At 41.0% G+C, this 27,308-nt stretch overlaps 1 protein-coding gene across 8 annotated transcripts in view; it reads right to left on the bottom strand.

The window, feature by feature from the left end:
* Positions 1-24,910, bottom strand: part of LOC124776612 — a 42,648-nt gene extending 17,738 nt beyond the window's left edge. Inside the window, exons 1-2 of one of the 8 annotated variants that reach the window (XM_047251685.1) lie at positions 24,638-24,910; positions 18,797-19,022 (exon numbers count right to left, since the gene is read on the bottom strand). In XM_047251685.1, the coding sequence (XP_047107641.1) occupies positions 18,797-18,996 (200 nt within the window). In that variant the 5' untranslated portion in view covers positions 18,997-19,022; positions 24,638-24,910. Of the gene's footprint in view, positions 1-18,796; positions 19,023-21,900; positions 22,024-22,198; positions 22,345-22,406; positions 22,694-22,750; positions 22,914-24,637 lie in introns of those variants that run through there. The other 7 variants (XM_047251692.1, XM_047251689.1, XM_047251687.1 and 4 more) reach the window with 7 other exon arrangements.
* Between the last annotated feature and the right edge of the window lie 2,398 nt (positions 24,911-27,308).

Genomic DNA, 27,308 nt, shown 5'->3' with positions numbered 1-27,308 from the left:
AAATTCATTATTTTTTTAGATCAAGACAGTAGGTATTCTGCTTTCAATATGACCTTACACACATTTTCATCTCTATACAAAAGTGTCCACATACTATGTTAATACCTTTAGAAAATTAAAAATATGCATGTGATATATTTCTGATAATGTACTTGGAAAGAAACTTACATTGGCCTTGTTTAACACTGATGACAACATATATTGGAAACATGAAATTTTACTGCCACACAGAAAAATTCACGTCAATGGAAAAACAAGCTTTAAAATGATATGCTGTTGTTATTCTTCTTCTTCATGTGTCACCTCACACAGTTTCTATTTTATGTGTATGATTAGCATTCCACCAAAAACTCATATACAGCAGGCTGGTGCATGACCAGCAAATGTATGTTACATGTGTGGCTGCTTATAATGGATTGTGATCAGAATGCTACTATGGACTATCAAATTATTTCAAAGATTTTCCCCACTTTGATTTATAGAGTACACCTTTCAGATTCATTTTATGTACTTTATTTTGAAACTGACCTGCTCACACCACGTGTGGCATGTAATGGTTGTAGTCTAGGCAGTCGGCACACGTAAGACCCACATATGACAACTGGATTCTATTTAACCCTTTCACTACCCAAAATGTGTAACTCATCGAGGCCAAACACACTGTTCAGGTTCCTGATGCGTTCACTAGCTTTTGCAAAGCACATTTCATATGATCCTTACATGTAAACACAGCAGAGATTAATTGTTGCTTACTTTTTAGCTGAGGTACCACAATTAGTTCACAGTTTTCAGTTGATTGTTATGACATTTCACATTACAAAAGGGTGAGTAAAAAATTATTTACAAAATAAAATGAACAATGGGCAATGCCGACATGCCCTGGAACCCAGCAGAATGCCACCTCTTTTCCCAGTTCTTTTAGTTGGAGGAGGGCGTCCTGGATGGTCTGGACCATTTTATCTGCAGGATACAAACGTTGCAATGAGTGAAGGTCACTTAGTGAGTTGGAACAGACAAGAAAGTTAGAATGGGAAGAACGTCTCATCTGCTCCAGTGCCCGCAAGATCGCAGACAATTCTGCACCAAAGACAGTAAATGCTTGAGTCAGTCGGACCTCGAGGAAACGATCCAGAAAAACAACAGAGCAACCAACAGAATCCGCATTTCGAACCATCCGTAACAACAGCTACATAGTCATGTTGCTCAGATAAAATGGCAGAAAATGTTGCTTAAAAGACAGTGGCAGAAGTGCAATCTCTTGTACTGCACCAAATCTAAAATCGCTCTGGGCCACTCCAGTAACCGGGGAGGCAGGTGATTAAAACCCTGGATTTGGGGCTGTACGGGCTCCTCACCGAAGGACTCCAAGACACACTGCACACAGATCCCAAACAGCATCGTGGCTCGGGGACGGTGGGAAAAAAGATGGCCCCCAAGGGGGATGAGCAACAATACGGTGAGCGGGTGAGGTTGGAGCTGCAAGAAACTTACAAATCTGGCACACTAGCAGGAGCAGCCACCGGGTGGTAAGTGGCAGTTCCCCAGCCTCAGCACAGAAGCTGAGGCTGAGACTGGTCCGATAAGCACCTGTGGCCAGTCGAATCCCTGCATGGTGGACAGCGTCAAGGATCCACAAATAAGAGGGCCTCACTGACCCATACACCGTGCACCAGTAGTCCAGCCGCGAATGCACAAAAGCCCTGACCGCTCCCCAAGACCTGTGGCTGAGGCACTTGACGATGTTCAGTGCCTTCAGGGTTCTGGCTTTCAAGTCTCATAGGTGTGGCAACCAGGACAATCTGGGGTCAAAAATGAGGCCCAGAAACCATACTGTATCGCTAAAATGTAGGATAGTGCCCCCTCTATGCAAGGCACACAGATTAAAAGGACAACGAGAACGATTAAAATGAACACACACACACTTATCGGCAGAAAACTGAAAACCCGTCTTTGCAGCCCACTCCTCTAACGACCGCACTGTAAGTTGCAACTGACAGTTCACCATTGCAACACTGGAGGAGGAATGGAAAACAGCAAAGTCATCCACAAATAAGGAGCACTGTACAGGACTCCTTACTGTAGATGTTATACTGTTGATGGCTATGGCAAAGAGGGTAACACTTAAAACACTGCCCTGGGGGACAACATTCTCCTGCTCAAATCGATACAACATTCTCCTGATCAAATCGATCAGACATGTGTCACCAACTCAGGTCCAAAAAAAAAAAAAAAACGCTGAGACAAGAAAGACCAAATCAAAATGGGGAGGTGACCACAAAATCCCCAATGATGCAGTTGTGCGAAAATACAGTGTCTCCAAGTAGTATCGTTTGCCTTACTGATATCAAAGAATATGCTGATACACTGATGCTGATGGAGAAAAGCCTGCTGAATAGCTGCCTCTAGGAGGGTCAGGTTGTCAACTGTGGACCAAAATTTTTGGAATCCACACAGAGAGCAGCTACTGAGTTGCCTGGTCTCTAACAGCCATACCACTCGACAGTTAACCATCCGTTCCAGGGTCTTTCTGACACAGCTCACCAAGGTGATACTCCGATAACTTCTGGAACATGTGCGATCCTTTCCTGATTTGCGGAGAGGGATGAGAATTGCCTCCCTCCATGAGTTGGGGAAGACGCATGTCTGCCATATTAGATTAAAACATTCGAGGAGGATTTCCTTTGACACCACTGGCAGATGTCTGAGCATGCAGTACCAGATGAGGTCGTGACCAGGTGCTGTGTCAGAAGTCTCATTCAGTGCCGATTCGAGCTCCCACATGGAGAAAGGGGAGTTTTAGGTCTCAGAACTGTTCGACTCTCGATAGTCACACGGTAGTGACGAAACAATGGATCCTGGCTCGCAGAGGCAGTAGTAGGTGCAAAATACTGGGCCAGCGTCTGAGCAATGTCTCTAGGTGTTGTTTGAAGGCACCCCTGGTTCAGCACTGCAGCTATCAGTAAATGGCTGTGCTTACTGGAAATCCTCCGGATGGCTTCCCATACTTTAGAGCAACAAGTGGAACAACTGATGGAGTTCAGGAACTCATGCCATGACCGCTTTTTTAATGACACGGTGAACCTTGGCTCTCAATTCAAAACATTGTGAGATTGTCCGCTGTCGGGCGACATTTAAACCGTCTAAGAGCCATACGCCTGTCCCGGATAGCCAAACAACACGCTTCTGTCCACCAAGGGACAGGTCACATCTGAAGACGGCCGAAAGGCTCTTGTATAGTTAGATCAGCAGCGTGATGGATCACATACAGTGTGTTAACTGTACGACACCAGAGTTGTGAGGGGAGTGCGGTGAGAGGAGGAAGCAAGCATTGGCTGGCGAAGGGAGAGGAGGGGGGGGGGGGGGGGGGGGGGGGGACAAGGCACGCCTACCAGATGCAGTGCTGGCACTACAAATTGCGCAAGCTTACACGAAAGCAAGCAGACGAAAGCAAGCAGACAAAAGGCTTGGAAGTAAAACTCGCTTTAAATGTTGTTCGCAAACTAAACTGAAATCGTCGTGTACATTAAAATCTATATATATAAAAATGAATGTATGTATGTATGTATGTTTGTTTGTCTACTATGCGCTCACAAACCATTCATCCGATTGCAATGAAACTTTGGTGAGTTGGTCTCCGAACGCCCAAAAACAGTAATGGACAATGATTCAACAGTTATGTCACTGTTGTAAGCGTAGCGCAATTGATTAGGTAAAGGCTTGTCACGCAGTGGACCCGCGTTCAATTCCCATTATTCACAACTGTTTTTTCATTTTCTTTCATTCCCCGCAATGTTGAACTATTAATTATAAAATTTAAATATACTCAAACAGGTCATATTGTACAACATAACTGTCAATCTCTATATATAAAAATGAATGTATGTATGTCTGCCCTCTGTGCATTCCGAAACCATTCATCCGATTGCGATGAAATTTTGGTGATTCCTTCAAAGTGATCGCGAATAAAATATCTGAAATGGAAACTCACCTTTTCTTGCCAGGCCTTTGTGGTGATATGCCAGGATGATTCTTGGAAAACTGTTTGAGTCTTCCAATGCTACGCATGCTTTGTCCTGTGTATGTAGCAGCTCTCACTGAAGATTTGTAAATGGGGGTGAAGCAATTTTTTCTGCTCCCTTTCCCTTTCATAGCATTCAATCACACGCAATATAATTTTGTGATCATCATTACATAAGACTGGTTTCCTTTTAACCGTAGGCCTACCGGTAGGGGTTGTTGGCGACTCCCGAGATGGGCCAGCAACTGCCTCTTCACTCATTTTGATTATGTTTAGCACAACTGCACAATAAAAACACGCAGAACAGTACAGCGCAAAACAATAACGAAGCAGACAACACTGGCTACCTTGTACAACACAGTCAGCTACGTAATGTTGGCAGCAGTCGAAACTGCGTGACTACCGAAGCCTCCCGACGTTTACCGACTTCTGCCGATTCAGGACTAGGGAGTGGTCTGCCATCTAAAAGTTTACACACCGTACATGATGTGACCATCCATTCCTGGACACTGACACAGTGTTCAAACACATGTGCGCCCTTAATCAAAAAAATGGTTCAAATGGTTCTGAGCACTATGGGACTTAACTTCTGAGGTCATCAGTCCCCTAGAACTTAGAACTACTTAAACCTAACTAACCTAAGGACATCACACACATCCATGCCCGAGGCAGGATTCGAACCTGCGACCGTTGCAGTAGCGGGGTTCCAGACTGTAGCACCTAGAACCTTTCAGCCACTCCGGCCGGTGCGCCCTGAATCCATTCATGTTCCACTGTATAATGGGAGCCATCTATCAGGGGGGGTAGAACTTTCATCTTGACCGTTTGACAGGGGTGGGGAACCCACAATGGGTAGAGGCTCAGTTTTGGAGCAAGATGGTTGCCCCAGTCTAACATCAAGATCCATAGCCTCTAAAGAAAAATCGACAGAGACATCAGAGAGGTCAATGTTTATATTATCAGGCTGTTTTCTGCCCAATTCCACCAGTGGTTGACATTTTGCCTTGCATTTTTCCCTGGGTAGACTGGGAAGAATCCTGGAGATACTAAAAGGTATCAGATAGATTATATAATGGTAAGACAGAGATTTAGGAACCAGATTTTAAATTGTAAGACATTTCCAGGGGCAGATGTGGACTCTGATCACAATCTATCGGTTATGACCTGTAGATTAAAACTGAAGAAACTGCAAAAAGGTGGGAATTTAAGGAGATGGGACCTGGATAAACTGAAAGAACCAGAGGTTGTACAGAGTTTCAGGGAGAGCATAAGGGAACAATTGACAGGAATGGGGGAAAGAAATACAGTCGAAGAAGAATGGGTAGCTTTGAGGGATGAAGTAGAGAAGGCAGCAGAGGATCAAGTAGGTAAAAAGACGAGGGCTAGTAGAAATCCTTGAGTAACACAAGAAATATTGAATTTAATTGATGAAAGGAGAAAATATAAAAATGCATTAAATGAAGCAGGCAAAAAGGAATACAAACGTCTCAAAAATGAGATCGACAGGAAGTGCAAAATGGCTAAGCAGGGATGGCTAGCGGACAAATGTAAGGATGTAGAGGCTTATCTCACTAGGGGTAAGATAGATACTGCCTACAGGAAAATTAAAGAGACCTTTGGAGACAAGAGAACCACTTGTATGAACATCAAGAGCTCAGATGGAAACCCAGTTCTAAGCAAAGAAGCGAAAGCAGAAAGGTGGAAGGAATATATAGAGGATCTATACAAAGGCGATGTACTTGAGGACAATATTATGGAAATGGAAGAGGATGTAGATGAAGATGAAATGAGAGATACGATACTGCGTGAAGAGTTTGACAGAGCACTGAAAGACCTGAGTCGAAACAAGGCCCCCGGAGTAGACAACATTCCATTGGAACTACTGACGGCCTTGGGAGAGCCAGTCCTGACAAAACTCTACCATCTGGTGAGCAAGATGTATGAAACAGGCGAAATACCCTCAGACTTCAAGAAGAATATAATAATTCCAATCCCAAAGAAAGCAGGTGTTGACAGATGTGAAAATTACTGAACAATCAATTTAATAAGCCACAGCTGCAAAATACTAACATGAATTCTTTACAGACGAATGGAAAAACTAGTAGAAGCTGACCTCGGGGAAGATCAGTTTGGATTTCGTAGAAATACTGCAACACGTGAGGCAATACTGACCTTACGACTTATCTTAGAAGAAAGATTAAGGAAAGGCAAACCTACGTTTCTAGCATTTGTAGACTTAGAGAAAGCTTTTGACAATGTTGACTGGAATACGCTCTTTCAAATTCTAAATGTGGCAGGGGTAAAATACAGGGAGCGAAAGGCTATTTACAATTTGTACAGAAACCAGATGGCAGTTATAAGAGTTGAGGGGCATGAAAGGGAAGCAGTGGTTGGGAAGGGAGTAAGACAGGGTTGTAGCCTCTCCCCAGTGTTATTCAATCTGTATATTGAGCAAGCAGTAAAGGAAACAAAAGAAAAATTCGGAGTAGGTATTAAAATCCATGGAGAAGAAATAAAAACTTTGAAGTTCGCCGATGACATTGTAATTCTGTCAGAGACAGCAAAGGACTTGGAAGAGTAGTTGAATGGAATGGACAGTGTCTTTAGAGGAGTATATAAGATGAACATCAACAAAAGCAAAACGACAATAATGGAATGTAGTCGAATTAAATCGGGTGATGCTGAGGGAATTAGATTAGGAAATGAGACACTTAAAGTAGTAAAGGAGTTTTGCTATTTGGGGAGCAAAATAACTGGTGATGGTCAAAGTAGACAGGATATAAAATGTAGACTGGCAATGGCAAGGAAAGCTTTTCTGAAGGAGAGAAATTTGTTAACATCGAGTATTGATTTAAGTGTTAGGAAGTCGTTTCTGAAAGTATTTGTATGGAGTGTAGCCATGTATGGAAGTGAAACATGGACGATAAATAGTTTGGACAAGAAGAGAATAGAAGCTTTCGAAATGTGGTGCTACAGAAGAATGCTGAAGATTAGATGGGTAGATCACATAACTAATGAGGAAGTATTGAATAGGATTGGGGAGAAGAGAAGTTTGTGGCACAACTTGACCAGAAGAAGGGATCGGTTGGTAGGACATGTTCTGAGGCATCAAGGGATCACCAATTTAGTATTGGAGGGCAGTGTGGAGGGTAAAAATCGTAGAGGGAGGCCAAGAGATGAATACACTAAGCAGATTCAGAAGGATGTAGGTTGCAGTAGGTACTGGGACATGAATAACCTTGCACAGGATAGAGTAGCATGGAGAGCTGCATCAAACCAGTCTCAGGACTGAAGACCACAACAACAACAACAACAGACTTTGCAGCCACAATTGTGGTTGCGGGTGTGACAACATTTGACAGTGTACCAGACGGAACCTTTGGATGGGCAGGGAGCTCTACAATGTCAGTAACCACAGCTTTCTCTGAAGTTCTCAGGGGAGGGACAGGCGTACAAACGACTGCAGCAGCACAAGTACATGGACACATGCAGGTATTAGTGCCGACACTAGCAGCCTCCGTTTGTGTAGCAGCATCAGCTTTCCATGTGGGCTGTTTAACAACTGAAGTGAAGGAGGTAGCAAAACACGGGGGCAGCATGGCTTTTAGAGCTTTTTTGCCCCTGTATACGGGGTGCACTTAATTGTTTTAAGCTTCTGTGTCTTCCATTCTTCCAGATACACACTGCAGTTCCGACTCCAGATAGGGTGAGGTCCAGAGCAATTCACACACTTCAATGGAGACAGACAATGCACACATTTACGGGTGGCCTGACCGCACTTGCCACAAGTAGCTTCCCCGCGACACCCCAAGAGTAGTATGCCCAAAGTGCTGGCATTTGAAACACTGCATTGGGTTAGGTACACAAGGCTGCACACTTAAGCGAAGGAAACCTGCCTTAGTATGCTCAGGGAGTTTCATGCTATTAAACGTCAGGATAAAGGAGTCAACTTAACAAGAACCCCATCCACCTTCTTCATGATATTTTGCACATTAACTATTCCTGTTGTAGCCCACTCACCTATCACTTCCTCTTTAAGGATGTCCACCAGATCCCTGCACGTCACAACAAGGTGGTGTGTAGCTCAGTTTACATGGTATATTCCGGAGGGAGTGTGGATTCTGGAGATTCTTAGCTTGTTGGGAACTATCGGTTACCACCAACAGCATCCCATTATGCAATCACTTAACAGATTTCAAACTGCCAGCAATGCCCTTGAGCCCTTTTTGAATATACAATGGGGAAACTTTCCCGAAGCTGCCCTCTTTCCTTTTAATGATTAAAAACACACCGTCTGTTCTGTTAGTAGTCATGATACTCTCAGATTTCGCTCCTGAGTCAGGAGGGCTGGCTACAGGAGCCCTCTTGTTGGATTGGGTGTTGGAACCTACCAGCGGCCCACCCTTTCCGCTGCGAGGATGCAAACAAGATTTTGGAGGATCCATCTCGGTCCCACAAGCAGCTACGGAACTAGAAGTCACCTAGACAGAGCCCCGCATGCCTAGGTAAGCCTTTTACAACTGAGGTGCGGCAGGTTCCCCAAACATTGCCTGCTAACGACCCGTTCCACCTCAACAGCCATGCATCTCAGCAGCACGCAGCACACCTTGAGATAGAGGTTTTTTTTATAGACTTTTATTCCATCCTCGCAATCCGGGCGGTGAAGCCAAGGTCCCCATTTCCTGAGACAACATTCCACCGCTGCGCTGTACGTTGGTCGCTGAAGCATGCCCAGAGCTTACAGTGACAGGGGACTTGCCGCGCTTAAGAGTCCCCCAGCTCAGGAACCCCGGTGTCGCCAAGCCTGTACCCAGCAAATGAATGTTGAGCCCCTGGAGGTGGTAGCAGAAGTGATTCCACAGAACTACCTTTCATAATCCTTGTCATTTGTTGTAGAATCACAGAACATATTCTGAGCTCAAATGAAATGAGGTACTTCACACGGAATAACTTCCTCCATGCCAACCAGATCTGTACAACCCAACTCACTTTTTTCAGATAACATACTGAAAGTCATGAATCAAGGCAGCCAGGTAGATGCAGTATTGTTTAATTTCTGGAAAGCACTTAATTCACAAGAGGGACATGCAATATATCACACTCTGACATAGTGTAAACTTTGCCTGGTAAAAGAAGGACAAAAATAAAGGGACACTTACTTTGTCTTAAGTGCCAATACTCAATAGTTTCCCAGAAAATGACATTTTTTATGGTACTTCATCAGCAAATCCATCAATAAACTAAATAAGTCTGTGGTATAGTGGCTAATAGCACAGTTCCAAATTTTTTTGTTCTGTGTTTAAATCCAATCTTAAGCTGTTTTGGTTGCCACTGAAGTATGTGACTTCCAATGACAGCAGTATTTTTTGTGACATCAAGAAATACAATAGAATTAATGAGAAAAGAAACAAGCATTTCATTAAAAACAGATTTTATCATCACAAATCTCAACTTTATATGAAAAACATATAAATTCTAGTATTTCACTTTTTGCTTTTTCTACTTCTAGAGAACCAGTACATTCCTATATGCCATGAAGACATTCAAAGTATAGAGAGCACCACAAGCAATGTGGGGTGGCACGTATGCCACAGTCACATATTTTAGTGTGAATATCATTAGGGAATACAACCTCATAAACATTGCTAAATACCTCATGATCTGATGATAATTTCACAGCAAACCAAGCACATCAAAGCATTTTCTTGACAGCTGCAGCCTGCAACTGATTGCAGATCCAGGCCTGTGTTTTATTAATTGCATCACTCCTACTCACAATTTCCATTTGCTGCGTGATGAAAATAGTGTACTTCTGTAATGGGCAAATTCATTTCTTCATATGTCAGCAAAAGTACACATCATACGATTGAAACAGCACACACCTTGATGGAATTACTTTTAACACATCAACATTCTGATTTCATCAAAAACCAAGCCATTGGGTAAGGGATAGCTTCACCCATCAAACGTGACAATAATGCACAGAAATGGTTCAATTTTTACATAAGATCACAAAATTACATACAAGGGCTGATAGTAGGTTAGCTTTCCAGATTTTGTGGCTGTTGTGTACTCATTAGGGTCCTGTTCCACTGACTGGTTTATGCCTTGTTGGACTCTAGGACCAAATTTGCTACAGACTTCTTTAGGACAAACAAAATCTGCTAGTAACATTTAGTAACAGTGTATATATATATAGAGGGAAACATTCCACGTGGGAAAAATATATCTAAAAACAAAATGATGAGACTTACCAAACAAAAGCGCTGGCAGGTCGATAGACACACAAACATACACACAAAATTCTAGCTTTCGCAACCAACGGTTGCTTCGTCAGGAAAGAGGGAAGGAGAGGGAAAGACGAAAGGATGTGGGTTTTAAGGGAGAGGGTAAGGAGTCATTCCAATCCCGGGAGCGGAAAGACTTACCTTAGGGGGAAAAAAGGACGGGTATACACTCGCGCACACACACACATATCCATCCGCACATACACAGAGACAAGCAGACATTTGTAAAGGCAAAGAGTTTGGGCAGAGATGTCAGTGGAGGCGGAAGTAAAGAGGCAAAGATGTTGTTGAAAGACAGGTGAAGTATGAGCGGCGGCAACTTGAAATTAGCGGAGATTGAGGCCTGGCGGATAGTGAGAAGAGAGGATATATTGAAGGGCAAGTTCCCATCTCCGGAGTTCTGACAGGTTGGTGTTAGTGGGAAGTATCCAGATAACCCGGACGGTGTAACACTGTGCCAAGATGTGCTGGCCATGCACCAAGGCATGTTTAGCCACAGGGTGATCCTCATTACCAACAAACACTGTCTGCCTGTGTCCATTCATGCGAATGGACAGTTTGTTGCTAGTCATTCCCACATAGAAAGCTTCACAGTGTAGGCATGTTAGTTGGTAAATCACATAGGTGCTTTCACACGTGGCTCTGCCTTTGATCGTGTACACCTTCCGGGTTACAGGACTGGAGTAGGTGGTGGCGGGAGGGTGCATGGGACAGGTTTTGCACCAGGGGGCGGTTACAAGGGTAGGAGCCAGAGGGTAGGGAAGGTGGTTTGGGGATTTCACAGGGATGAACTAAGAGGTTACGAAGGTTAGGTGGACGGCGGAAAGACACTCTTGGTGGAGTGGGGAGGATTTCATGAAGGATGGATCTCATTTCAGGGCAGGATTTGAGGAAGTCGTATCCCTGCTGGAGAGCCACATTCAGAGTCTGGTCCAGTCCCGGAAAGTATCCTGTCACAAATGGGGCACTTTTGTGGTTCTTCTGTGGGAGGTTCTGGGTTTGAGGGGATGAGGAAGTGGCTCTGGTTGTTTGCTTCTGTACCAGGTCGGGAGGGTAGTTGCGGGATGCGAAAGCTGTTTTCAGGTTGTTGGTGTAATGGTTCAGGGATTCCGGACTGGAGCAGATTCGTTTGCCACGAAGACCTAGGCTGTAGGGAAGGGACCGTTTGATGTGGAATGGGTGGCAGCTGTCATAATGGAGGTACTGTTGCTTGTTGGTGGGTTTGATGTGGACGGACGTGTGAAGCTGGCCATTGGACAGATGGAGGTCAACGTCAAGGAAAGTGGCATGGGATTTGGAGTAGGACCACGTGAATCTGATGGAACCAAAGGAGTTGAGGTTGGAGAGGAAATTCTGGAGTTGTTCTTCATTGTGAGTCCAGATCATGAAGATGTCATCAATAAATCTGTACCAAACTTTGGGTTGGCAGGCCTGGGTAACCAAGAAGGCTTCCTCTAAGCGACCCATGAATAGGTTGGCGTACGAGGGGGCCATCCTGGTACCCATGGCTGTTCCCTTTAATTGTTGGTATGTCTGGCCTTCAAAAGTGAAGAAGTTGTGGGTCAGGATGAAGCTGGCTGGCTAAGGTAATGAGGAAAGAGGTTTTAGGTAGGGTGGCAGGTGATCAGCGTGAAAGGAAGTGCTCCATCGCAGCGAGGCCCTGAACGTGCTGAATATTTGTGTATAAAGAAGTGGCATCAATGGTTACAAGGATGGTTTCCGGGGGTAACAGACTGGGTAAGGATTCCAGGCGTTCGAGAAAGTGGTTGGTGTCTTAGATGAAGGATGGGAGACTGCATGTAATGGGTTGAAGGTGTTGATCTACGTAGGCAGAAATACGTTCTGTGTGGGCTTGGTAACCAGCTACAATTGGACGGCCGGGATGATTGGGTTTGTGAATTTTAGGAAGAAGGTAGAAGTTAGAGGTGTGGGGTGTCGGTGGGGTCAGGAGGTTGATGGAGTCAGGTGAAAGGTTTTGTGGGGGGCCTAAGGTTCTGAGGATTCCTTGAAGCTCGGCCTGGACATCAGGAATGGGATTACCTTGGCAAACTTTGTATGTGGTGTTGTCTGAAAGCTGACGCAGTCCCTCAGCCACATACTCCCGACGATCAAGTGCCACGGTCGTGGAATCCTTGTCTGCCGGAAGAATGACGATGGAACGGTCAGCCTTCAGATCACGGATAGCTTGGGCTTCAGCAGTGGTGATGTTGGGAGTAGGATTAAGGTTTTTTAAGGAGGATTGAGAGGCAAGGCTGGAAGTCAGAAATTCCTGGAAGGTTTGGAGAGGGTGATTTTGAGGAAGAGGAGGTGGGTCCCGCTGTGACGGAGGACGGAACTGTTCCAGGCAGGGTTCAATTTGGATAGTGTCTTTTGTCAGAATTGGACAAAGGTTTGTGACCTTATGCAAAAATTGGTCTGTTTCTGCGTGCAACTGAGTCATAGGGAGTGCAATGTTATCCCTCCTTCTACAATGGTCTGGTTGTTGATGAATTTTGAATATCGACACTTTCATTAAAAGTAATTTCGTCAAAATATATGCCATGTTGTCAACCCTACAACGTATATTTTGACTGACAGGTGAAGAATTACATTTGTCCATTACATTCCCATGAGACAGGAAACAGAAATCACAAGTAGATGTAATGAAACTAATAAAACATACACATGGATCTGTAATCAATTGCAGGCACCAGCTTTCAAATAAATGCTTTGATATGCTTGGTTGGCATGAAATTATCGCCAGATCGCAAAGTATTTAGAACACTAAAGAAATTACTTTCCTAAAGATATTCACATTAATGAATGTAACTATGGTATATATGTATTTGCAGGAAGCTGGTGGTGCTTTGATTTTTTTTTTTTTTTTTGTCATCGAAAGTTTTTATGCTATTTATCACCCTGGGTAATACAATGGTTCTCTCTAAGCATATAAGTAAAAATAAAAGCAAAGACTGATATACAAAAATTTATATGCCTCAGCAAAACAATAGGATTGCATCACATAGACTAAAATGGCTATGGAAAATGACTGTTACAATAATGTGAAACATGCAGGGTGTGGATACTAAGATGAGAGAAGTATCCAATATGATGTATCAGGCAGCGTAACTTGCTGTGACAGTGCAAGAGAGAGAGAGAGAGAGAGAGAGAGAGAGAGAGAGAGAGAGAGATATTGTTTATTACTCTGGCGGTCAGCGCTCACATAATTATTCTTAGGATATAGAGCTTTTGTTCTTCTTAAGAGTAATTTTTACTAGAAGAGAGCCATTCTTGTGATGTAAAAATGGATGCCATTGCGAGTTTTTGATTCACATTGTAAAATATATGTGTATATGGAAGGAAATCAGTTAACAGAACAATAAAATATTGTTTATTTCAAGAAGTTACGTGTTATTCTACACCCGGAGTATACTTCTATTGTGATTTAATAATAAATACCAGCTTGAGAACAGTTCCGACGGGAGCGTTCAGTACTAGTGAAATAGTTCGATGTTTTCTTCGGAAAAGAAGTCACTTCATGGATCATTCAAGTCCACAACAGTACCTGGACATTTCTCAGAACTGAAAGCAATCTGATTGCTATGCAACAGAGCCCCGAAGAATATTTCTCCATGCTTTGGTTACCACTTTCAGCTCAACACAGTATCTGCAGCATCTGGAGCAGATTTCTACAACAGCGGAAGCATGTAATCGCTATCAGTTTCACACATCGCCCTGTGTACGCTGTATGTATTTACCCACAACAGTGAACATACAGTTACTCACACACATAGAAAGACAATACAAGGTGGTGTGGGAAACATTTCAGTATAAAGGCCCTGTAGAGCTAAACAGTAATTAGCCTAGTAGTAGTAGTAAACAAAATTTATTATTATTATTATTATTTTTTCAAGGGAGCCTTTACACCAGGAACAAGGTAGGCTGAAAGATGTGTGTATCTTCAGAAAAAAAAGGGAAATGAAAATATAGCAGTTCACATTCATTTTTACAGCGGTGTCGAAAAGGACACGACAGGAACTTCAATAGCTGCCCATACGAAGCATAGAAGAGATATCAACTGCTGGTAGGAAATCAGGAAACTGGTGAGAGGATAATGACAGCAGAAATCTCAAAATATGGCCATGAAGTTATTGTGGGGTCTTATGAACTTACAAACGTTGGTAACAGCAAAGTCAAAGACGAGTTTTATGAAAAATTGCAAGTGTGCTAGAATGCACACGTGCCTGGAAAGAAATTATTTTAATGCGAGATTTTAATGGAAAAGTAGGGGTGGCCACTGATAGTGAAGTAGTGGGAAGATATGGTGATGACACAGTAAATGGCAATAGGAAAAGGTTAGGCAGTATGTGTGACATATTGTCCTGGCAAATTTTAAATTGTTTCTTTCCTCATAAGCAGATCCAAAAGTGTACCAGGGAGAGCCCTTCCAGAAACACCAGATCAATAGCAAAGTATACTATTCAAAATAAACATTCCAACATAAGAACAAATACTGTTAGGGCCTACAGGGGTGTGGAATGTGACTCAGACCACTTCCTGTTAGCTGCAAAGATGACAGTAACATCTGTGGGCCAAAGACAAATTAAAGAGGCAAATATTCCAACAAGGATAGTGGATACTGTGAAATACAATTCAGCGAGCTTGAAACAAGATTTGGTACAATCTCTTTGCAAATTATGGTTGTCAAACCAATTGAGGCACTTATTCGAAGTATGTATACCAAGGAATTACAAAATGCATATATGAAGCAGCATCTGTAACACGGGCATCAAGGAGAAAAAAAAGGAAGCAGCCCCCACAATGGTGGACTCAATGCAATGATGAAAAAGTAAACCTAAAAAAGATGTTAAATAGTAATTGGATGAGAACACAGGACAAACATGATAGAGCCTTATATGTCAGAATGAATAGAGAAGTAGAAAAGGACATCTGCAAAAGGAAATATGAAATGTGCGAGGACAAATGCGAGGAAGCTGATCAATGTGTTGAGGGTACAAAATTGGTGGTAGCATGGAAAATGGTTGCAGGGCTCAGAAAAGAAGTAAAAGAAAGAGCAAACTTGTCATTTATCAGTCTGATAATGTGGGAGAAGCATTTTAAAGGCTTGCTAACAGAAGAAAGGAAGGAGTACAAGGAAATAATGTGAGAGATACAGGAAAACCAGGACAATGAGGATGTATAGAAGATAACTACAAAAGAGGTACAGAATGTGGCTACACGAATGAAATATGGGAAAATCTGCAGGTCCTGGAAAAGTACCATTAGAATTAATGACAAATGATCCAAGCATTCTGTATGAACATCTAAGCAAGTTACTCAATAAATGTACGTGGTATGGGGAGGAAATTCCAGCAGAGTGGAATTTACTGTATCTAAGACCCGCAGATAAAGAAGCAAGGAAGTGTGTAGCAGTTATCATGGCATAAGTGTCAAGTTCAATTAGCACTTTTAAAATCAAGATTGTAGTAGTCTGTAAATGAAGTGGAAGAACAAAGTGGCTTTAGAAGAAGCAGGTCACGTGTAAATAAGATCTTGACCCTATGACATTTCACGGAGGAGCAACTGGAACGAAATCTAAGTGATCATTTGGTCTTCACAGCTCTTGAGAAAGCGTATGACACAGTTTCGCTAAAGCTATTGTTCAAGGTGCTGCCAGCAGAGGAAATGCCAAAAATATATTTAAGAGAGGTCAAACATCTCCAAGTCAGCAAAATGTGTCAAAGTGTAGAAAGAAATTTCTAGAGAGGCTTTGAGAATAAAGGACTGCAGTAAGGATGCTATCTCCCTTCCCCACTCTTAAAATGAATGTGCAGAAGACACTGGATCCAAGGCGCAGAACGGGCATGGGCATGGGAACTGGATTGGGGATCCAGTGTATGTACATGCTTTTTATGCTGATGATCACTTAGTTGCAGCAAATGATGAAGAGGATATATCTCGCACGCTTAGGAAGTTGATGGAAGAGTAAAAAATGTGGGTTTGAAAATTAATTTTGAGAAGACAGAATATCAATGTTTATGGAGGACAGGAAAGTAACTTTGACACTGATGGACATCTTAGTGTGTAAAGAGTACCTGGATAGTACCTGACCACGTGATGCAAGTGCGACAAAGAGATTCAACAACGAATCTTTGAGGGAAGGACAGCCATCCACACATTAAATCCTTTACTTTGGTCCCCAAAAATAATTTTAAGGGTTAAAATGCATTTGTATAAATCCATTGTGGAATCAATAAAAAGCTATGGGAGTGACTGCTGGGAACTCACAGAAAGGAATAAAAAGAGACTGGAGCTTTAGAAATGGACCACTTGATAACAGCATGTAGAATTTTGTGACTTAACCACATACGAAATGAGGAAATAAGAGAAAGGAGACAAGACTAATTACAGTACTGTGGACAGAACAGAAGAAAGACAGCTAAGATGGTTTGGGTGTGTCAAAAGGATGGTCAAGACAGATGGCCCAAGGGAGTATTTTCATGCAGATATTCTGGAAGGAGAAGAAAAGAAAGACCACGTAAAGTGGTATCCAAAAAGCAGCAGAGACAAGAGGAATATAAGAGGTTGAGGAAGAATGGGAAGACTGAGGCATTTGGTGGCGGAAATGTGGGGTGAAGCGACAGCTGTAGGACCCTGCACAAAGAAGACTGTAAGATTTAATTTTAATAACATGTGAAATGATTATTTCTTTTGCAAATAATTCCACTGTATTTCTCAATGTCCCAAAAAGATTGATGAGACTGGTGTCACAAACTTCCACAACAACAAAAAGAAAAAATAATGACATAATATTGGAATTGAATAAGAAACACAAAAATTCAAAACCCTACTCTTAGCTACTATGCTACCAACTCGCTTGGCATAACAGAATGCATGTGAACTGGTACGTTAGCACTAAAACTTTAGAGTGTCATTTTCTCAATAACTATTGCATGTTGGCACTTCAGACAAAATGTGTGTCCTTTTATTTTCTTCCTTCTTTCACAAAGAAAAGTTTACACTGTGTTGGAGGGACCACTTCCACATCCTAATTGTAAGTACACATCGGAGCTTACTATCTAAAGTACAACTGTAAGTAGTACCAAGCAAAATTTGTGACTTGATTGTGAATTTTTTTGGGAGGGAGTACACAGCAAGTTACCTTGGATGGTGAGTCACTGACAGACGTAGAAGTAACTTTTGATGTGTCCCAGATAAATGTGTTGGAAATTAACAACCTTGCAAACAACATTAACATTTACAGATGAAGCAGTTGTCTATAATGAAGTACTGTCTGAAAGAAGCTACGCAAATATTCAGCCAGATATTGATATGATTTGATAGTAGTGCAAGTATTAGTAGCTTGCTTTATACATTGGGGTAACACTTCTTAGGGAAATGAAATGGAACAATCACCTCTAGTCCTAGTCATAGATAAAGAGCAGGTGTCAAACTGTAGTTTATTGACAGAATACTAGGAAAATGCAAGAAGAATACCAAAATGTGTGGGAGCCATACCAAACAGAAGGAACATGCGATATTGAATATGTACAAAGAAGTGCAGCATGAATGGTTCCAGGTTTGTTCTACCCATGGAAGAGTATCACGAAGATACTGAAAGAAATGAACTGGCAGGCATTTGACACAAACTATCCTTTGAAAACCTACTTAGGAAGCGTCCAGAACCAACTTCAAATGATAATTCTAGCTATGTAGTACAGTCACCTACCTATTGCTCCCTTAGTGATCACAAAGACAAGATTAGACTAATTACAGGACACACAGTTGTATTTAAGCAAAAGTTCTTCCCACGATCCACACATGAATGGAACACAAGAATGTCCCAATAACTTGCACAATGGGACTTGCCCTCTACTACGCACTTAACAATGGTTTGCAGGGTGTAGACGTAGATGCAGACAAACTCACTACTCCAATAGTTATGACTGACTTGTTTCTTCCAATTAAGAGTTTATTTTAAAACAGAGGGTTCAAGAGCCGGAAAGCTGAATTATAAGAAACAGAGTGCACATTCAGTTGTCATAAGCCTGCTGGGAAACAATCAGAGCAGTTCGATCATTTCAAGGCAGTTGTTTACTCTGTTTCCATCGGACGGTGATTTTGTTTCATCAAAATATTTACTTGAGGTTTAAGTTTTAAACTTCCCTGTACCAATTTTTGTTATATGTGAAGCCAAGTTTTATTCTACTTGCTTTCATGACCATACATGAGACTTTGAGTTGACATCACTTAATACGTCAAACTGAACAATTATACGGGTTACATATAAACTCTTCCTTTGTTAGCATTATCTGTCAACATTCTATGCCGTACCACATCATTGTGTAATAACCTCTAATACACGAAAATCCTTGTACTTATGTAATAGACTGGTCAATCAAGAAACGGAAGGAGAACTTTGCCACAATTACTTCTACTGTTAACATGGATTAATGTCACTATGAGATCAACTAATAAGAAAAAAGAACCTCGCAACAAAACTAGTACTCACCCATTAGAAAAGTTATCAGACTTTGCAACAACATCAGTACACATTTCCCAAAACGCCAGCTCATCTAAAGCAGAGTCTAATGAACAATCTTCAAAAAACTGCCGCAAACGTTCCCGTGTATCTTCTGTTGCCAATGGATTGCGGATTAGTGTTCTGGGTGATACATTGCCCTTGCAGCCAACACCTCTGCATGATGCCATGGAATATATTCGTCAAACACCTTCATCTGTAACGTTTTACACATTCAATCAAAGGAGAACAAGAAATAACATTCCACTGTAACTGAGGATAGAGAGAGAGAGCATAACAAACAAATGAGAATTTTATAAACTGTGATGCCCGCACAAGAGCAGGAAAATGGCTCATTCATAAAAAGAAAAATCTAAAACCACTGACTGTGAAAAGATTATGAATTGTTAGTATTCATAAGGAGCTATTTGCTGGAGAAAGGTCTGCTTTAGGCTTCTCTATGCACTAGAGGTGGTGATGTAAAATGCACGGACACTTATAAGTTGGGGCAAGGGTCCAATATAAATATCTGGGCAAATAGATTTATGCATTTTAAAGATTAATTGATAAGTGGCACATAGTAAAAAAAATTTAACCGATGTTTTGTACTGGAAAAGGTGTTTTGAAACATTGCTTCTGTAGTTGTTGGTAAAAAGCTGCTTCAAGTTATTAGGGGAAATAAATTATACTACACATGTAACCATAAGTTTTTAATGAGGTCAATTCTTGGAGTAGTACATAGTAAAAAGAAAGAAAACAAAACTCAAATTTAAAAGCAATTCTTGACCTAAAGATAGTTTATACTAAGTAGGTAATCTGTAAGTAGTATTTTTACTTATACTATGCTACCACAAAAAAATAAAGAGTAAAAAAAAAAAAAAAAAAAAAAAGTTGTTCCATTATGATTTTAATTAGGGATGAGTCATGTGCCAATTCCAATTCCATCAACCCAAGAACTGTCGATTCTCTAGGGATCTATTAGTATCAAAACAGAATGATTCCAGGATACCAAGCATTGATTCCTTATTATTAAATCTTTTATATGTAAGTGTCCTCATTTTATCTCCACAGTAGTACAGTCGTACGAAAGTAGATAGAAAAAGTAGGAAAATGGAAAACTATAGTCTCAAATGTCACTACATCTAACAGTAAAGCTTTCTATTTCACTGAAAAAAGTTTCACTTTTAAGTATACATTTATTATCAAGAAACACACACCAGCTGTTGAATACATTCAGTAATAATTTTGCTATCAATAACCATTCTTCAGTAATATTCAGCAATTTGACACATATTATAAAGTGTGTTACATTGCAAAGTGATGTCGCAAGTATATATAAACAGAGTGTGAGTGTGTGTGTGTGTGTGTGTGTGCGCTTTAGTTTGTATGTTATGCATTCTAGGAGTAAAAACTTTAAAAAGTCCTTTTTTATAAATTCCCAGATTTTGGGCATTTAAAGCTGCTTTGAGCAAATTCCCAGGCAAATGCCCATTTATACATGTTCTGGTCACTGGGAATTTGCCTGACACATCACTAACTAGAAATGGTTTTTATCCAGCAGTGGATGACAAATGGCTGAATATATTGTACAAACACATAAGTAGCCTTTGTTGTTCTGTGAAAACAATGTTCACCACACTGTCAAGTACCCAAAACCATTATGTATCAGTCACAAGAGCTGCAAGTGCCTCAGTCATCTCTGAATTTTAGCCGAAGGATCAGAGGTTTTTTTTCAGTTTTGAAAGGGTTTTCAGATAATGACTGAATTGATCAAAGTGAGGCTTATTAGCAGATGGTACAGTACCAAATAAAAAAAAAAGTCTTCATTAGTGAGCATGGTAAAAATTTAATAGTAAAAGGTACTAAAAGCCACATCTCTCCAAAATATTGTGGACATAGCATATGAGTACTACTATACAGAACATTTAAATTGCTGTAGCATAAGGATCAATGGTGGCTGCATAGAAACAATGAGTTTTGTTTGGAGTGCACTATCTCATCATCTGCACTTTTTAGCTCTGAATCAGTTCAAGGTTTAGGGCTTTGCGACAGTAGTGATTTGTGTATAGTCCGGCCAAACTTTTATACCAATCAGTATAGTGTGTATCAACACTGTAAAAGCAATTACTGACTGGTGTGTTTAGATTGGTGATATGCGATTTTAGCAACAGGCCTATGTAATGCTGAGGCAATTGGATTATGAAATGAGATACAAAAACAGGGGGAAGGAGCAGCAAACCACAATGACTTCTCTTCCCTCTCAACTGAGCTACATACCAGCCATAAGCTGTAATTTATCTGCAGTTTTTAGAACATTAGTAATTTATATGGAACAATTTTCATATAATTAATACACTTTGAGACATTAAGTATTTTAAAATTTGTTGCTTATAAAACTCAATAAAATTCAGTTGGAGTGCTCAGTTAAAATGCAAAATTCCCTTAGACTTTGAAATTCCCTGACTTTTCCATGTAAAATGTAATTCCCTGAAAATTCCAGGTTTTTCAGAAGAATCATCACCTTGCAAAATGTTGACATCTATTATATATTGAAGTGCTTGGCAGTCTTTTCTTGGGGGATTTGGAATGTAGCCTTGTACAGAAGGGAGACATTGATAATTGTTATTTGATATGAGAAAACAATAAATGCTTTTAAAATTTAGTGTCATAGTCAATCTGTAAATTTGATAAGAGAGAGAGAGAGAGAGAGAGAGAGAGAGAGAGAGAGAGAGAGAGAGAGAGAGAGAATGTTAATAAACAAAGACCTTACATACCCACGCAAAATATGCCCACAAACAATTTCAAATTGTAGCCTTTACGATACATTTGTAACTACTTTACCAAATTAAATATACCGGTACTGAATGATCATGTGAAAAACGAAAATGCCAGTACAGTACCTACTATATCAGTGTGACTGAGTGTGAAATTATTTAATGCCAATTATTTTACGTTTTTATTGCAAAATTAATATACTGGTATTGCATTCTCGTTTTACAGCAGTTTGTGTACGTTGTACTCTCCCAATGATTTCAGCAGCAGTTAACACAAACAATTGTTAACACCAAACGTGGTAGTTCAAACACCAAACTTACTAAGGATAATAGTTTCTTACGCCCAACTGCTACAACGTCGCTCTCGATTGAACTACCGGCACGGTACATAATGCATTCTAATGTTCGTCAACGATATTCACAGCACTATCTTATTCAGATAACTTGCATTATAGTTTCAACTGATTGGCTGCGAGTAAACCAATTTGTTCATAACACGCTAATTTTTGTTGTGTAAAGTAGCAAATATAATTATCTACCAGTCTGATGAGTGGTAACATCAGCAGTAGATACATATTTAGCACGAGATTAGTTTTTAATTGACACAAATTATTGTTACCGTCAAATCGTAATACACTTTCCCACTGCTGTCATTCAGCCCACAAACGTAACAATCGATAACACCACAAAACATTAAAGTCTGGCGTCTACCGCGAATCAATGCGTTCCGTTCTAAATTCTAATGTAACTTCTGATTAAAAGTCGTGCTTGTTAGCGTCAGTGGCGTTACTTCAGTACGTCTTGCGATTTATGTATAATTAAAATACCGTGTTAACTGAAGTCCATGATGTCGCAGCATACGCGTAGACAGCGATTGTTGCATTAAACTGTCAGTACATCAGCCATCGCACTGACAAATGTAAAAAGTGGCATGCACTGACCTGCCACCACACGTTAAAAAAATCAACGCAGGCCAAGGCCGTCGTAATTCACCAAGCTGGTGTATCGTGAGAATCTGCGAGCGTGAGAGGAGCCGAACACAGTGAGCCTGGTCCTTGCCGGCAAGCGTGTGCAGGTCGTTATCACAGAGTTAGCACTACGCCGATGGGCAAAGTTCGGAAAGAGACGGAAGCCAACAGACTACGCATTGTGCACTAAAACTATTACAAACCTCACAGCCTAGCAAGAGTTCCTAACAACCCTTGTAATTACGTACCTCTTGAGGGCAGCACCAGCGAGTCGCGTTTGTGCGTGCAGCAGCTTTGGAATAACTGCGTGCCAACAGTTTGATCGATATGCAGTGGCAGCTCTCGCGGTGCCTGGACGACGTCTGTTTTGAGCGCGATTTTCGAAATGTCGGTGGCAAACATTAAAAATTTCCAAGTTGTATCAGAATTACAGTCGTCAGTCGAGCGTGTTATTACGTAAATTTTTATACAAATTGTATTTTGTGATTAGCACCAGAGTTTTTCGCGCAACTGAGGTTCATTTGGAAAAATATGTTGGAGCCAGAATAGCATCTGTGCCTAAATCTGCCCGACAATTTAGTAGCGTGCAGAAGACATGTTTCGATGACTTTCAACAAAAGAAAAAAAAACACTTTATATTTATTCAAGTTATCAATTTAAGATATTTATTTTCACAGCTAATTATGACCCATTGGGTGTTCTAAGGGTAACAGATTGTACAAATTGCAACATTCTAGATAAGTATGATAATCCGAACCTTCACGAGAAAAACCGATTAAAACATTAAAAAGTGACATAGGCCTCCCGGTAACTGAAACTCACTGAAATCTTGGTTTGAAGTATTGTTTTAAACCTTTATGACACCACCGCTTTAGCTGCATCGACCCTGCTAGGAAGACAACTGATATGGGATGTCAAAAGAAATTGCACCGAACGAACTAAAGACTTCTAAAAATGAACCGTGGAAACAATCACAGCAAACATAGTTATATGAGCATTTTATATTTAAATACACTATTAACCCGTGGTTAAATATAGAAGGATGAAAAGTCAGACATGTTTGTAGAGTGCTCGCAAAGCTTAACGAAATTAATTAATCCAACAGTAATACTCAGTTACTATTCTGTAATGAAACACAGTAATGGGTGATGTAGGCCGACTGCAGGGATAGCAAGCAAGGTAAAGCAAAATGTATTTTTCGTCAGCCGGCCGGGGTGGCCAAGCGGTTCTAGGCGCTACAGTCTGGAACCGCGCGACCGCTACGGTTGCAAGTTCGAATCCTGCCTCGGGCATGGATGTGTGTGACGTCCTGAGGTTAGTTAGGTTTAAGTAGTTCTAAGTTCTAGGGGACTGATGACCTCAGAAGTTAAGTCCCATAGTGCTCAGAGCCATTTGAACCGTTTTTTTATTTTTCATTCATCAATATAAATTATTGTAAAACAGCTACAAGTCATTAAACTGATGAAATTGTTAAACTAGTGTATTATTTGCTGCCAATAACATTAAATGTCTGCAGCATTAACTGGTATAAGAAGTAACTGATAGTGTGAAATTGCTCTACGGTAAAAAATAATTTTATATAGCAATGACAAACTGTAGTGGCTCTGTAAGTAAGACAAAAACAGCAAGGGCTCATTTACATTGGAGACCAAGCAGCGTTTTATTCTGTAGCTGAAAAATTCTGCGATTGTGCTTCTCTGACCAGATAATTCAATGATACATCACTGAATATCATTATTTTATTGTTAGATATACACATGGTACACAGAACCTCTATAAAAAACTGGATTACATATTTATTTTGTCGAGTTACTGCGAGAGCAGAATTAATTACGCTTGAAATAGTCGTCAAACTTTTTTCTGTAGGGTGCAATAGCATGAAAAAACTTGTAACTGGCAATCACTGCTACTTCTCTTAAACGTGCGATGCAGCCATCTGATGACATGACTGCTCGAAAGCCATACAGCAATAAAGACTAAATTGATTTAAATGTTTCCTCCACTTGTTGACACCGACTATCTCACAATATAGCCAGTAACCACGATCACCCCATTTCATTTATTGGAAAATAGTTTTAATGTTTGTTTACCTGTCTCTTGGTTGATGTAAAGCAGCTGATAACTAAAATTGTGTTCTTCGTAAACAGTACAAGTTACGAATGGTTCTACTGCTAGTGGCAAATGATACTGAAAGCACTAAAGTACGGACATGCGTGTATCTATCGTTAGCACAACTGACTGACTGAAGAGCACATTGGAGAGGAAAACAATAACGGATGAATTGGAGAATCACCGGAGGAGCACGCCGTGTAGCCACACAAACAGGACGAATGACAACCCACACGCGAGGCTCGGAGCGTACTACTTCCTGCGCGTCTGTGCATCTGCTTCTTAACAGTGTGGCAGCCCTCGGCTATTTCCGTCGCGCTATTTCGGATACCGTCGGCGGCGCCCTTGCGCTTACGTCTGCCTGGCGTTCTTAAGCAGATGCTGGAAGAGGGGAAATCCTGTTCCGTTGTAATGGTAAATGCCAACGCACCTTGTTGCTGTCTTGCCGCTACGAAACACTGTAACGCTCTCAACTTCAAAGTAGGCTTGTACATACTATCAGTGTTTGCAAACCATTATATAAATGTGATACCGGTATATTTAGATCTGTCCACGAACTAAACTCCATCTAACTCTCAACTCTTGAAAAGGAATGGTCAGCATCGAACGTCCCAACGACGTTTCGGCAGGGCTGAGGAAGAAAATAGACCTGGCTTTTTCAGAGGAACGACCTGCATCATTTACTTCAATGAAGAAACAAGACATCTTAATCTCCATTGCTGGACTGGAATTTGTAACCCGTTCGCTCCGAATGCGAATCCATTACCTTAAACCAATGAGCGATCCCACTCAGTTTCGCCACTTGAGGCGACACCCATTGTGTGTACATAAAATGTTTTTGTAATGCATGCCTTGTGAACAACTGATCGGTCATAAAACAATTTTCCGCACCTCACTTAAAACAGACTTAGAGTTGCACCATCAGTGTCTGCCGGCCACAGTTTCAAGGAACATTAGGGATCGTCTCAGTGAAGAGGAGGTACGGTCATAAAGCTGTGTGATTTGGGGCACAATACTTATACACTTGGTGGTTTTATTTGAGGTATGAGGACAGAAAACTACTCCCACATCCAAACACTCTTGCGTATCAAGTTTTCTTTCCTCTTTTTTTTTTTTTTTTTTTTTTTTAGGCTTAAGGAGTATTTAGCCACTAGAAGAAAATGTTTCTTGCAAAAAAAGTTCCAAGTACAGTTAAAACGGTATGCAGCGCGAAAGGTACAATTATTTCATTTGAACTGACTTAGTCTTAACTCCCAAGCACCTCTTTAGCCGAGGTAGCTTTAGGAATGAAATAACAGGCTTTCGGTTATATCGTTATTATTTTTCAACACTAGTTAACCAGATAGTTAAAACCGCTGAAAATAACGGTTGCTGCAACAACCGTTTTCGGTTTTTCATTCCCATTATATCCTGTAATGAACGTAGAAATCGAACAAAAGTTGAAAAATTTCGACTCTGTCAGTTTCAAGATGCAGAGAACCGAAGTATTAAATGAAATAGGCAAATAAAAGAAAACAGCCTGGTCTCCATTCGCTGCTTTCCTCGAAAAGTGATAACTTGTTGCCTACTACAAATAGTCACCAGTATCCTCCTACTGATTCAAATTTTTTGAAACTCTACTCAAAAATCATGTTGTATCGTGGGTCATACCACTATTCCGACATTGCAAACAGTGTTAAAGGGTGAAAACTGAGTTTGGAGATCTCTAGTTTTCGTGTCAATTTGTCCGTTTGAAAGGACTAAAAGAGATAAAGGTATGTTGGCGTAGAGACAGGTAGCTGATCAGCTGCTTTCTATTTTTATCGTAAACTATGAATGAACTGTTAAGTTTTACGTTTTCTCCTTATATTATGTCGCAAACGTGTTGTGGCTCCTCCCGTTTCTAATCTTTTAAAGCAAATGGAGCATTGTACTTCAATGATACCACACTTCCGTATAATATTTCCAGGCTAGGGATGGTGCTATTCTGTAAAGCAAGTGGTTTCCGATGACGACAGTCATAAACTACCATACACACCAGGCGACACAAGCCTTACACATTGCATGTACAAGGATAGCATCTAACAGGTCATGCCACATGGTAACCAGCACGTTATTGTCTCAGCAATGCTGTACCAATTCTTTTTCCATGTGTTTGTTGCTCGTCAATGTCGACACCGTTATTAAATTATCACTGTTCGCTTTTCGGCCGACCGTTGTGGCCGAGCGGTTCTAGGCGCTTCAGTCCGGAACCGCGCTGCTGCTACGGTCGCAGGTTCGAATCCTGCCTGGGGCATGGATGTGTGTGCTATCCTTAGGTTAGTTAGGTTTAAGTAGTTCTAAGTCCAGGGCACTCATGATTTCAGATGTTAAGTCCCATAGTGCTCAGAGCCATTTAATCCATTTTTTGATCGCTTTTCCCTACTTTCTATAATGACGCAACATTTCAAACCAATACACATTTTACCAATAAAAATTACTCGTTCTTTAAAGAAGTTTGCTTAAAAACCAAGTATTTTAACACTGCTGCTATGGTTAATTCATATTTCGTTATTTTTTACACCTCTTATAACCGAGACCAAACAAATACGGAAAAATACTAGTTATTCAGAACTAAAATACCGATATCTGTTTTAACCGGTCGGTTTTCCCCACCTCTAGGTCATTGACGCA

The sequence above is a fragment of the Schistocerca piceifrons genome, chromosome 2 (genome assembly GCF_021461385.2).
Source record: "Schistocerca piceifrons isolate TAMUIC-IGC-003096 chromosome 2, iqSchPice1.1, whole genome shotgun sequence".
Classification (NCBI taxonomy): domain Eukaryota; kingdom Metazoa; phylum Arthropoda; class Insecta; order Orthoptera; family Acrididae; genus Schistocerca; species Schistocerca piceifrons.
Note: the sequence above shows the minus strand (reverse complement) of the source record. Positions and strands in the feature narration are given on the sequence as shown.